At 38.8% G+C, this 14,650-nt stretch overlaps 1 protein-coding gene across 2 annotated transcripts in view; it reads right to left on the bottom strand.

Annotated features, from left to right (window-relative positions):
• The window catches only part of APLF (aprataxin and PNKP like factor), an 81,813-nt gene that overhangs the window by 34,411 nt on the left and 32,752 nt on the right, over nt 1-14,650 (bottom strand). For both annotated transcript variants that reach the window (XM_067565278.1, XM_067565277.1), the window contains exon 6: nt 5,283-5,464. In XM_067565278.1, the coding sequence (XP_067421379.1) occupies nt 5,283-5,464 (182 nt within the window). The remainder of the gene's footprint in view (nt 1-5,282; nt 5,465-14,650) is intronic.

The raw sequence follows: 14,650 nt of genomic DNA, 5'->3' as shown, positions 1-14,650 counted from the left end.
ATCCACTCCTTTGTCTATATTATGTCTAATTAAGCTACACTTACTTCCAAGCACAGCAGTCTCACTGAAGAAAAGAACAATTAAGTAAAGTTATGGCCAATAGTTTTTTTTTATCATCATCATTACTTACAATGGTTATGGCAATCGGGTCAGACACACACTTTCCGGTGGTGGGCTGCAGCTTCGAGAGAATCAAAGCAGTACTTCTATACTCCACCCCATTATGAGATTTTTCCCTTAGCTAAGGATGGTAGTAGAGGAGTAACGTTCTGAAGCTGAAGCACCAGGATTTTAATCGCATTTTTGCAGGGTTTTATGGCTTATCTAGTAATTAGTATTTCCTGTTTGAAACAATGAATTAAATAGCAGAATGGCACTCAACCACCCAGCTAATTTTTTCTACAGTCTTAAGAAAATTGATCACACTAGGTGTGAGTTAAAGATAATTAAAAGCTACTTTGAATATGGAACCACTCAGTACAGCTTCATATTTAGAGCTGCAACCAGAGTTCCATTATAAACCCTATAACTCACTCACCATGTAATCTGTCATGAGGAAAGTGTACTTTTAGAGTATACTATTCAGTAGGGAAGCTCATCATGTTAAGCACTATGCTCTGCAGTAAACATTTATAGGAGCAAACCCCTATGTTGTAATCTCCTTGGGGACTTTGCTTCATGCCTTAAAAGCCCCCATGCATGCTTTAAGGTGTTGTAAAATGTAGTATTTTAAGTTAATATTGAAAGGGTTACAGCCTTTTCAAATTGTTACATAAATACAGTACTCAAGGTAAGTACAAGTAATTTCCAAACTTTTTGTAGCAGAGTGAAATTTTACTTCTGAGGATGAGTTCAGTGTCGATAACAGGCTTCATTCTCCAACTAGTAGGTGTATTGTTAATTTTTCAAGTCCTAGGAGAATATCAGCCATGTCTTCTTTGCCTAATGCAGGGGTTGTACTTTGACAGTACATTCTCCATCATTTACTCTTTCTTTAAAAAATTCAGGAAGGGGGGGGGCGGGAGGGGTGTGGTGTTGTTGGTTTTTTTTAATTCTTCAACAGCACTAAAGAACTACTTTTTCCACTAGGTCTAGTGGCCCTTATAAGGAATGCTCCATGCTATCTTTCACCTTGTCCTCCTCACCAGAGGGTGTTGTTAACACTTCTAAGTCAACATTTAAAATAAAAATATTCAGTTTGTCACACTTAGTATGTCAAGAGACAAGAAACAATCCTCAAGGTTTAAGTTCTTCATGATGAGCTCATTCCAAGGCAAACACATAAAGGTAAAATAATGTGGGCAGTCTTCTCAGTGTAAACTATTAGCAGTTCTCAAACTTTTTGTATTGGTGATTCCTTTCACACAGCAAGCCTAGGAGTGTGACCTCTTGATCCCCATGGGTTCCCCACTACCTCTTCCCTTAAAAATCTTTAGCAGGCCCAGGATGATAAATACACATGCTATTTTTGATGTTAGAAAGGTCTTTAAACCATTAAAATAAAGTGACTGGTAGGACTTTTTTAAAAGATTTTTTAAAAATAGAAGTTCAAAGGCAACCTTTTTTCAGGGAAAGTTTCATTATCTCCTCACTAAATGTGGCTTTGTTCATAATTAGTTGCCAATCATATATTTACATTACTAGCAACAAGAAAGAAAATGCAATAATGGTGATAACATATTGCAGAAGTTGCAATATGAATTTGTTTCCTCTGTGTAGCAAAACAAAACTAATGCAATACTGTATGTCATGCTCTGTATTTATGAAAACTCAAACAGCTACTATCATGACAATAAAATGACAACTTCAGCTGCCAGAAAACAAAATGTCTTTCACTAGAGTTTGTTAACTTATTATCATTTTACTTCTCAGCTTGTTACCTGAGTAGTATTATTGAAAAAAAAAAAAACCAACTCAAAGAGTAGATCTAGTTTTTGGCTATGACATGGATACAGGTAAGGTAGGAAACACACTTATTGACCAACAGGCACCTGCTCTGGACCAAGATTAGGAAGTTCCCCACGCCCAAGCAACAAGAAGCGACTAAAATGTTCTACTCACAAAAGTTCATAATTTAGTCTAATCTCAAAACACCTTTTTAGGAAATCCCATCCCTCAAAAAAGACAAGAAATAGATGACACTATGACCACTCATTAATCATAGCAACTGAGAGGCTAAACTGAGGTGTCCATTCCCCTCGCCTCCCAAATCTCCATGGGTCTCAGATAACCTGAGATAGAAGGAGAAGGAAACAAGAAAACTCGAGCATTGAGGGCAACAAGCACAGACAGACACTGCAACATAAGGAATTCTTGCAAATCTATGGGTTAGCCATGGAAGAAGTAAAAATTGTCACCTTTCCTCCAACATAATAGTTACTAAATCACACTCTTGCATTTCATCATTTAGTGAACCCAGAATGCCTCTACTTCACCTCAAAACCCAGCACCTCCTGCTGCTAGAAGCTATCACCTGTATCTGAGACATCCTCAGGACAGCAGGAACCATACACTCTACCATTCCTCTTGCTAAATTTGACCCACTCACATCATAGGAAGTCCTAGCGACACTGCAAGAAATTAGAGCCAGAACCTGGAACTCTGATCATGGCCTTTTTGGCTAGTGAATGCTGAGAAAATCCAAGATCTCCACAAACTGAGATCAACACCTTCCTTGAAGAAGAAAAATCACAACCTGCCCTAAAATACGTCACAGGTTGATCAGTATTTTAAGAAGACATTTCTCAACAACCAACCTCTTCAACTACTGCACGTATCTAACCTTCCATTCCTAAGCAAGTTAATGGGGAAGCTTATCAAGGGATACTCCCAACTATTTAGATATTGTCAATACCATGCACTTTTCCCAGTCAGGCTTCAGGTCAGACCAGAGACTGTGCTGGTAACACAGATAGATCTTCTCTCTGCTATAGAGAAGGGCCCTACATCTATCCTCCAATTTCTGCAGCTCTCCACAACATTTGTAGGTGCCCATAAAATGCTGCTGCTCTGCCTCAGAGATGAGGTTTATGAAATTGCACTGAAATGGCTTCAGTGAGACTACATCCAGAGATATACCTACTTCTCAATTTCCAGAACCCTAGCTAAGGAATAGCAAAGAATCCAGCCTCTCCCATATCGGTTCAACATCTTTGCAAAGTAGCTAGTGGAGATGGCAAAATAGCACATCTATAGCATCAGCAACTTACAGACAACACCCAGCTCTAGATCTCCACCAGATTAGACAGCACCATCTATCAGCTGAAACAAGGAAAGATTAAGGTGATGTTGGCAGAGAGAAGAAAGCACTATGAAGAATCTGTCACCTCCAAATCATCATCTTGCATTGATGGAGCCTGTCCTCAGATTGTTGTGACAGTCCACAGACTTCATGTTCTCCTGCATTCCTCGCTCCTCCTGAATATCAAAAGACGTCATGGCTGCAAAAAAGCAAAGTCTCTTTCCATCTGCAAGATTCAAAACTAACCACAGTGTTCCATACATTTGCAGTCTCTAGTCTTGATTACTGAAGCGTACTGGATCTAGAAATGAAACTGGCAGCCTTAAAAGAGCTTCAATTGGTTCAGAACACAGCAGTTTACTCAGCACCACGGAGCTAAAAGCATGTCACCCCATGCTTGGTTCTCCTAGCTTCCCGTTGAACACTCGTCAAATTCAAGATTTTTGTTTTAATTTTCTAAGCATGCTTATGGAATTTGCCCAAGTTATCTTGGGGGTCCTTCACTGTATGATCATGACATCACAAAACAGCTAAATTGGAACAATGGAACAGGCAATCCCAAGATCGAGACTTGAGTACAAGACAGTTTTCTTGGCAACTAATCAGCAACTGTGGAACTCACTTCTGGAAGAGATCAGAATGACCACATATCTAGATTGCCTTCAAAAGAAAATGTAAAGCCCACTTCACTGACTTAACTTTCCCACACTACCAGCACCACCACCAAAAGTACATTAAAATCTAAAAACCAAGATACCTTGCAACAATGAAATTCCTGACAGTATAGAAGAAGAGAAAAAAATATTGACATCTTCTTGTGCTCACTAATATATTCAGTTATTCAGATTGCAAGGCAATGGATTCAGCATGAGAAACAATGAAGAAATGAGATAATGGAAACTACATTCTGCTTCCTCTATGAACTAGAGAAAATTTACTAATTTTTATGATAGTGGAGGGGAAACCATAAATAAATCTTAGAACTACAGACTGAACTAAACAACATTTTAGCAAGTGATCATACAAGCCACAAAAACATACATGAGGACAAGAAAAAGAGTTTACACTAAATCATCACTATTAAAAATAAATCCCCTTCCACTCTTCCCTGCACTTATCTCAACACTTGTAAATGATGCTACCTACCGAGCAAAAAACAAACAAAAAAACAAGACAAAAGAAAACCTAAGCAACTTCACAGAATCTAAAATATCAGAAAAAATTCATAACTATCAATAAGAGGAAAAATTTACAGAAAATAAAGACAGACATTTTTCCCATCTTTTCTGAGGCTATGGCTACATTGATGGTGGCAAAGTCGCCGCCATCAGATCAACTTCTCTGGATCGACGGAGCGGTCAGTGAAGACCCGCTCAGTCGATTCAGAAATCAACGTATTAAGACCACTTTCTCAAGTGTCGTAGTGCTGCGTCAACGGGAATACGGTTCCAGTCGGCGCAGTGCAGTGAAGACAGCGTGCAGAACAGAAGCAAAGAAGTTGACGGGAGTTACGCAAGTTTTTTGCGTAGCTTGCATAACTCAGGTCGACTGCTGCTGAATCTCGGAGGTAAGTGTAGACAAGCCCCGAGACTACACCATCAAGCCAAAATCTGTTAACTTCTGAAATACTGTATGTGGAAAAACAGCCATTAGTAAATGCGAGTAAGACATAAGATACTACAAAATTATCACCACTAGTTTTTAAAAGCCTTCAGACTGTTCTATGTATATTTAAGTTTCTGAACCCAAACATTGACACAGATAGCACAATTAGCACTACAGGTGGCAGGGTATTGATAGAAGAAACTTAACAATACTGTATTTTATATCCTAGGTTCCTTGTTTTACCTTAAACATTCCTGTTTCTAGTTTATACAACATTGGTAAGGTAAGTTTTATATGGAATAAACATTTTATCATGCGATAAAAAGCTGATGATAGTTATACAAGTGATGAACCAATTTTAACACTCTAGCATTGCTAACTGCACCTCAATAATACTTGAAATAATGGAGCTCCACAACATACAAAAAAACATTACCCATGATAGAGGGGCAGTGTCTTCCTCTTCAGTAGTCTTGCTCTTTTTTCCCTGATCTTCTTCCACCTCTTTGCAATCCCCTAAACTCTCTTCAGAAGCTAATCGTTTTCTCCCCTGCACATTTGCTCGTGACTTTGATGGCTCCAGACTGCTTTTTCCTCTCCCTCTTGTTACTCCACCACCTTAAAGAAAAAGAAAAAAAGAGGACATTTACAGGATCCAACCTTGAATGCAACCTTTCAGACCTCAGGAGAGGTCCCAGAAGACTGGAGAAGGACTAACGCAGTGCCCATCTTTAAAAAGGGGGGAAAGGAGGAGGAGCTAGGGAACTATAGACTGGTCAGCCTGACTGCAATACCTAGGAAGCTACTAGAGCAATGCATAAAACATTCAATTTGAGAATACCTGGAGGAGGAAAGGGTAATCACCAGCAGCCAACATGGATTTACCAAGAACAAATCATGTCAAACCAGCTTGACTTCCTTCTTTGACAGGGTAACTGGTTTGGAGGATAGTGGACATAATATACCTGGACTTCAGCAAGACTTTTGACACAGTCCCACATGACATTCTTGTAAGTAATCTGGAGAAATACGGGCTCAGCAGTACTACCATTAAGTGGATACATAATTGGTCAAACAACCACAAACAAAGTAACTATAATGGAATAATGTCAGATTGGAGAGAGGCCTCAAGTGGGGTTCCACAAGGATCTCTTCTGGGTTTGGTGTTGTTTAACATCTTTATTACTAACCTGGTATTAACTATGGTATTGTAAGCACTGGTGGACCACTGGGGTCATTTCACCAACATCAATGTAGGATGGTCTCGATAGGAGTATGATGTACACATCTTCAGGAACACCGGCCTGTATAGAGCTGCAAGCAAGGACTTGCTTTCCAGACCAGAAGATTCCCATAGGGGATGTAGAAATTCCAATTGTGATTCTGGGAGACCAAGCCTATCCCTTACTCCCAAGGCCTTACACCAGAAACATTGACTGCACCAAGAAGCACTTCAACAACAGGCTGAGCAGGTGCAGAATGACCGCTGAATGTGCCTTTGGCAGATTAAAGGGTTGCGCTGGTGCTGCCTTTTTGGCAGTTTAGACCTCATTGAGGAAAACATTCCCATGGTCATGGCAGCCTGCTGTGCTCTGCATAATATTTGTGAAGCTAAGGGGGAAAAGTTTCCACAGGGGTGGAGCACTGAGGTGGATAGGCTGGTGGCTGCTTTTGAGCACCCAAATACCAGGGGTATTAGAGGGCTGTCTAGACTCCTCCGAAGTTAAAAAGAGGTCCTGGCTTGCCACACCACCGGATGACCCTTTTGCCTGTCCCCTATCCTCCTCTAACTCCTCTTCCTTGTCCACCACTTCATCCTCGGGGTTCACTCCGCTGGCTGCTGCCTCCTGCACTCCTGAAGTATCCACGGAGCTCTTGGCAGTGGAGGTGTGGTCACTACAGAGGATGGCATGCAGCTCCTTGTAAAAATGGCATGTCTTTGGCGACAAGCCAGACCGACAATTGGCTTCTCTTTCCTTCTAGTACACCTGCCTCAGCCCCTTGATTTTTGCACGGCACTGCTGCGTATCCCTTTCATGCCCCTTCTCTTCCATACCATGAGCAATCTGCCCCTAGGTATCAAAGTGCCTAGGACTAGAACGGAGCTGTGACTGCACAGCCTCCTCTCCTCACAGGCCCAGCAGATCCAAAAACTCTGGTGTACTCCAAGTGGGAGTACATTTGCTACGGGGACCTTACATGGTCAGCTGGGAAGATGCTATCAGAGCTGTTCACACCAAGCAAACAGGAAGAGGAATTTCAAAAATTCCTGGGACTTTAAAGGAGGAAGGGTGCATCACTGCGTACCTGGCTGCAGGACAGCAGAGTTCAAAATGGTGACCAGAGTGGCCAGGATGGGCATTGTGGGACCCCTTTTGGAGACCACTTAGGGCCACATAAGCAATACAGTGTCTATACTAACATTGCGTCACTCTAACTTAGTCTCAAAAGCTCTATGCCCCTCGTTCAGGTGGTTTTATTACGTCGGTGTAGCAGAAGAGTTAAATCAGTGAGAGAAGCATTGCAGTAGCTACTATTTGTCAACAAAACTGTTGTGTAGACATGGTCTTAGTCTGATGATGTGGAAGTCAAAGGTTAACCACACAACATGCACATAAAGCAGTTTAGATAACAGGAGTTTGAAGAATGCAACGTATGCTAAGGCAACGTGTAGTATTTTGAAAACAGGACAGGTCATGATTTGTTTAGTTGAATGGCTTTGCATGTAACTATATATCATAGCAGGAATAGTACAGAATAGTTAATGTTGTGACAACCTTGTAATTATAAACCCTATTTTGGCCCCTCATTTAAATTCAATATTAGCTCCCACACACTGCAGCACCGAGTTACTTTGCAGCTTCCCTACATGGGTGCTGAAGAGAATAGCTTCCCTACTTATGTATATTGATTTTGACAATCTGACACATTTACTACTGCAATTTTGCTTTAGACAGTCTTTGTACATTCAAGCTGGAAAACACTGAATTTTTCTATAAACTTAGAATGATAGATATTGGGTAAAATTTTCAGGAGCGTCTAAATGGCTCAGACACGTGGGTGCCTAAGAAAGTCAGATACTTGTGAAAATTTTACCCAGAGTTGCTTAACCTTTTTTTTCTATGTAGTAAGTTCTTGCCATGTTAAGATTTATACAAAAAAGACACAGACCTTAAAAACTGTTTTTGTACAATGCTGAGGTGAGTCTTCTTTTAATCACTTTTCTCTAGTATATCTTTAAACAAACAAAATTTTACATAGTTTTTAATTGTAATCTAATTTTGTATGCCCACCCACAACAGAAGCATGTTACCTTATTTGTAAACAGCCTCTAAAGTCTATTGCGCTGAAATCCAATAAATACCACCTTATATAAACACAAGAAACATCTGCTTTACCACCACACTTTATTCTAGGATATGTGTTTGGTGTGGTTATGAGAGCGACATTTGTGGAAAAACAATTGTTAATCCTTAATGTGTCTTAATGGAAACTGTATTAAAACATTTATATTGATATTAAAATATTTTGCCTAGATAAAGTGTATCACTTAATCTTGTTCATGATCAGTTCAGATTAAAAGCAATTTGATGTCCTACAGTCTTGTAAAACTATTAAATTAAAATTTTCTAAAATTAACAATTCTAGAAAAACATATGCAAATCATAAAAGCAGACTTGCTATAACATGATTTGTAGCTAGATATAATTGACTGGTTTCAAAATTCACAGATTTACAGTACACAAAGTATAGTCCTATCACACACACTATTGGGAACATACTGTTATGCCACAAAAAAGTACTAGGCTTTTTTTAAAAAAAAAAACAAAAAAAACCCAAACAGGTATTGCTCTCTCTCGGAAAAAAAAAGAGGAAAACCTAGACATAGCAAACAGAAAAAGGTGATAAAGAAGGTAAAGAATGAAGGCAGGGACTTTGTATTGCTGTGGAAATAACTGTACATTCCATGTTCTCCCCCTCAGGATGATGTTGGAAGATGGAAGAGGAAGAAATGTTACATACACTTCCTGGGATAAAAGTAACTTTGTTACGTTTAGTTACCTTTATGTGCAATTGTGCACTGTGGTTCTTTGAGATGTGTTTCCCTATGGATTTTCCCACTTTAAGGGTACATCAACACTGACGGCGGCAAAGTCGCTGCCGTCAGATCGACTTATCTGGATCGATTGAGCGGTCAGTGAAGACCCACTCAATCGATCCAGAAGTCGATGCTGTTAATCCACCCCCTCAAGTGGCGTAGCGCTGCGTCAATGGGAACGTGGTTCCCGTCGGCACAGTGAAGTGAAGACGGCGCGCAGAAGAGAAGCATGGCAGTCGACGGGAGTTACGCAAGCTAGTCTGCGTAGCTTGCGTAACTCCCGTCGACTGCCACCGAATCACCAGGTAAATGTAGACCAAGCCAAAGTGTATTTGCTTCCCTATGCCTCAGATCAGAGATTTTAGGTAGCAGTATTCGTTCGGCCCTTACATGTGCTCTCCCTGTCTTGTGCTCTGCCTCAGTGCTATATAGCACTATGTGGGTGAACCATCCTCAGTTCCTTCACCACAGAGCTCATTGATAAGAGCTCCAAAGCAGAGGTGAGGAGGTTGGGTAGTGGAGCATGCATAGGGGAACACAGCTCAAAAAATCAGTTACTGCACAAGGTGAGTAATTCCTTCTTTGAGTAATGTCCCTAATGGTGCTCCACTCTAGGCAATTCTACAGCAGTACCCCTATTGTAGGGTGAGGCTTTGGAGTCTAATATTGAAGATAATACAATGGAGCCAAATGTGGCATTGGATGTTGAGTCATAAGTGAATGCATAATGTTCAGTAAATGTATCAGTAGATGCCCAAGTCATTGCTCTGAATATTTATGTGATCGGAACGTTCTTGAGGAAAACTGTGAAAGTGGACAGAGATCTTGTGGAATGAGTTTGAGCTCCAGAAGGAGCTTGAAGGTTGTGAGAATAGGAAACAAAGAAGACACAGACAAGGACTCTGCTAAGGCTCTGTCTGAGGCAACGGCAATTGAGAAGGAACGGAGAGCAATTCACCTGCACAGCGCTATATAGCATCAAGGCAGAGTATGAGATGGGGAGAGCGCATGTGATCTGATCTGAGGAGAAGGGGTGCGAACACACTTAAAGTGGAGCACCCACAGGGATACTACTCAAAGGACACAACTCAATTCATGCATACAAACGATTAAAGATGAAAATTCTCAGGAATCAGCATCCAAACAACCTTAACTCTTTCCCTGAATTGTTAGCATTTTAGGTCAGATTCAATTGTTATTTATTATTTGTATTACTGTATCACCCTAGGAACCCAAGTCATGGACTAAGGCACCATTGTGCAAGCCACTGTACAAACAGAATAAAAAGACAGCCCTGTCCCAAAGAGTTTACAGTCTAAATATAAGACCGAAGATAGATCAATACAGACAGGGGAGCATAAGGAAAAACAGTGATCAGCCTGATAGGCAGTGGTCCTAGCACACCAGCTGCCTAAGTTTTTTTGTAGACTTCCACTGAAGTCAATGACAGTCTCATCCTTCTCCTTGCCAAATATAAATGGACTGAATCTGCACCCTGTATAATATGGAATTAAGCTAATAGACCACATTTTAATATGCTTCCCCTCAGTGACACTAAATGATATTAATACTATTGTCTGAATCATAAATAGGACAAAACATGACCAATATGGAATGGTTTTATTAATATCCACTTACAGGAAAGTGTAGTATTTAACATTACCCCAGAAGACAACTCTAGGGACTTTTACCTGATCGGATGGGGTGGATGACTAAACAATTTAAATGTAGATGATCAGCACCTAAGTGTTATTCACCAACATAGATGTCAATCTCTCCAGTAATTTCCATTTGTAACCATCCAAAAAAATGGTAAGTTACAATGACTGACTGTAAAATGATAATGTCTTCACAAAAACAACATTTATAATATCTTCATTCTGCAAAGAAGTTTCTATTTCAAAAACTGGAAAGAATATATTGGCTAAAGTAATATTTTCTGAACTCATATCTCTGGCGATATTGCTCCTTCAAGCAAATCCCAGATTCTTATGAGGTTAGCAAGTAGTAACTCCAGGAAGAAAGCTCCTCTAGTCTCAACTATCATACAGATGGACTTGTATTGCTACCTCTCATCCAGGATCGATAAAAATTGATTATTCTTTTGAAAAAAGTTCTCTCAAAATTTAAATAGTTTTTTTGTTTTATTTAAATTATAGTAAGTTTTTTTTTAAAATTAAACTAAACCTGTTTAAAATGAAATCTGAATTTAATACAAAATATGTTTAGGCCCAAACATATTATAATCTCCTAAAACATTTAAATAAAAATCAAATATACTGAAGCCTCTATCAATATGAATGACCGTCTATCAGAAACTTTGAGTTAAAGACTGCTTTTCTTTATAAAGAATGAATAAGGGAAAACATCTAATTTTTTAGGTCAAGCTTTATAAATATGACACAGTAACTCATGTGCTTGGGCTTGAACCTGTGGCAGACCCAGGGGCTGTATGACTGGGTGCAAGAGACTGGCAAAGTCATCACAGGCATTGGGACCTGGCTTCTGATACCAGGAGACATCATCATGTGTCTCATCAGGATCATCCACTGAGCCCACCTGCGAGGTTTCATGCTCTTATTTTATAGTTTCTCCCTATCTGAGCTCTGCTTGCCTGAGCTCTCAAATTCTGAATATTTATGACTCCATCCACCATGAAAATTTACTCTCTAGCTCATAGAAAAATACTGATCTTCCCACTAACTACCAGCCCTTGCTTCCAAAGCTCTTCAAATGAATGGCCTTGCTGTGTCTCCTTGCATGTGTACACAGACAGGGATACAAACAGAGGAGTTAGGTAACAAAGGAGAAGGAGCAGAGTATGCAACCAGAAAGAAGCTGCACTGGTGTCAAACCAGGACACTGTGGGAAGAAAGGACAACATTCTTCACAGTGCAGCCTTTAGTGTTGATCTCAACACCTAGGAAATGGAGAAAAAACAGCACTGGCTGCAAGTCTCTTTTTATGACTACTTGAGAATCTTTTCTATTTGGGAATATCTTCAAGAAATTCCTGTACCTCCGGGTAAAAAAAAAAGGAACATGTGCCAAATGCAAACACTGCAGCAATGGTATGCAAGGTCTGGGTCTCAGAATGAAACAACATTATGAAAAATGCTCTTCAGAAGGCAATGACTTTGATATGATGCTGCAGACATGTCTGAACAATCCGGATGAACTGGTTAGCGAACTCATTTTTGCACCATTCTTATAGACTACCTACCACGTCTTATTATACCAGAAAATTGCAGAGCTATTGTAACCATGTTGGTCCCAGGATATTAAGGAGAAAAGTGTGTAGCTCAGAAGTTTGTCTCCCTCACCAACAAAAGTTGACCCAAGAAAAGATATTACTTCACCCGCCTTGTCTCTCTATACTAGAGAATTATAAAAATAGTCAACAACTAACTAAAGAGAAATGTAGACGATATACTGAATACACTGAAATCTATTTCCAAAACCATGGACAAATTGCAGAAAGATTGCTGCAGTATTGCTGATGTTGTTGAAATTTGGGAAAAAACTTCTAGACATTGAAGAAAGAAATACCTAGCAACAAAATTAAATTAAAGGTAGTAAATAATTAGATGGATCAAACACTTACTCCACCTCATTTTCTTGCCAATATTCTCAACGCAAAGTACCAAGGTAGATGACGAACTGCCTAAGAAGATGCTGCTATAATATGGGTATCTAACAATCACCCATCAGTCTTGCCAACCACAGTAAATTTCAGGGCTGGAGGTGAACTATTCAAGCAGTACATGTCTACTGATGAATTGGTGGAAGTCTCTAGCTAGGGACCTGGAACCAGAGATTCTTGAAGTGCTAAACTAGATTTTGACAGCCATAGCCTCTTTTGCAGGCACAGAAAGAATATTTTCTTCATTTGAACTAATTCATTCAAAGTTGAGAAATCAATTGGAAGTTAAAAATCAGGAAAACTTGTCTCCCTCTCTTCCAGTGTATGAATAAAAACAAGAAAGGAAGAGATAAGATCTATTAGTTTTAAAGATTTGAAGGCCCACCTAAGTAACATAGCGGACAGTTGTCTCATTTTCAAAAGACTTGGGCAAGTAGGAACTTAAGCTCCAGTCACTTTCACTTAGGCATATTTGAAAATTTTTCCAGGATGACTTGAAATGATCAGTTTAATTCACTGACTACAGCTAATGTCTTTTTTCCTTTAATAAATAATTTAGTTGTAAATGTGAAACATTTTGATTAGAGAAGTTTTATGCAACCAAAACATTTAAGGTGGTTTTGTTTAATGAAAATAAATTTTATATGCTGTTTTGTGTGTTTAATAAATTCCACTTACCATCCTAATGTCAAACCATGAACAAAAAGTTATCTAGTAAATAAGCAATAGATCATTCACTATTTTCTAACATATTAAATATGTACAATTAAGAATCTGAAAATATTAAGATATAGCATTGCCTGCATAAATGAATAGGATAATGTACCCTCTTAGGTTGCAAATAGATGTACCAAATCTAGGTGTAAAGGTTCTACTTAATTGTAACTCAATATGTTTTAATAGTTATATCAAGGAAAAAATTCACCTTTTTTCAGAAAATAACTGAAGTACAAATGGAAAAGTTGATTAAAATCAATTTAAATCTAGGCTTTCTATGTGGTGATTTAAACTACTGATTTAAATTGATTCACCCTGTTGCTCTCACCTTACTTCAAAGACTGAATCTAGAAGTTCCAATTAGTGACCCAGGAATTGCTTCCCAAAACTTTCTAAGTACAAAAACACAAATTGACAAACCCACTCGATACTAGTGCACAAAAAGACAGACAAGCATTGTTTGTGGAACATTATGTTCTACCAATATTTTTTCCAGACCATACAAAAATAGTAGTTATTTGTACTTTCAACATAAAGCACTCCATATTTATCTACCAACTGTGTCAAGTGAGATTTGTGTAATTTGCTGATTGTAATGTGAAGGAGATATATGCTATGATTATTGGGAGACTTGCTAATAATAGCAGCCTCTTCAGTACAAAAATAGACCTGGATCTTGATAAAAAGCATCTATTGAAAAAACAAAAGGAATTATTGAAAATGTAGGTGTTATTTATTACATATGTACAGTACAGTATAAATGCCTAGATCCTTTAAAAGCACTGTTGTCTGCACAAATCATTAAGGTAAATGAGACTCAGTGTGGGCATAATCATTAGTGCTGCTAAACCGTGTGGAAACATAGGGTTCCTACAGTAAGTGAATGATTTTAAAAAGTCTGAAAGGTTTTAATAAAGAACGTTGTTCTATCCAGTGAAAAGGATCACTACCTTGAAACCATGAGCTAGTTTTGTCCCAAATGCTATTTTTTCTTCGTTTGATTGATAGATACACAGCATAGCACTAGAATAAAGTACATTGCAAACAGTTTCATTTAACATGTAGATGGTGTAATGGTTATGCATTAATTCAAATAAACCCATTAAACACTTCTTTTGGGAAGTTAATGCCACTGAAGTAGCCAAACAAAACACGGAAAGTTAGTAAAATTATAAACTGAAAACCAAAATCCTTATAAAAAATGTTTTATGAATGAGCACACAAAACCAGGGTGCACAGGAAAATGAAGTGACATTTACAAGTTTATGATGTTATTTGCATTATTTATACAAATTAGTGTACATTTATTGTGTGGTACACAGATAGGCCCCAATCCTGGAAATACA

The sequence above is a fragment of the Emydura macquarii genome, unplaced genomic scaffold (assembly GCF_026122565.2).
Source record: "Emydura macquarii macquarii isolate MOO-44397 ecotype Brisbane River unplaced genomic scaffold, CSIRO-AGI_Emac_v2 contig_2676, whole genome shotgun sequence".
Lineage (NCBI taxonomy): Eukaryota > Metazoa > Chordata > Testudines > Chelidae > Emydura > Emydura macquarii.
This window is presented reverse-complemented; position numbering and strand designations above follow the sequence as displayed.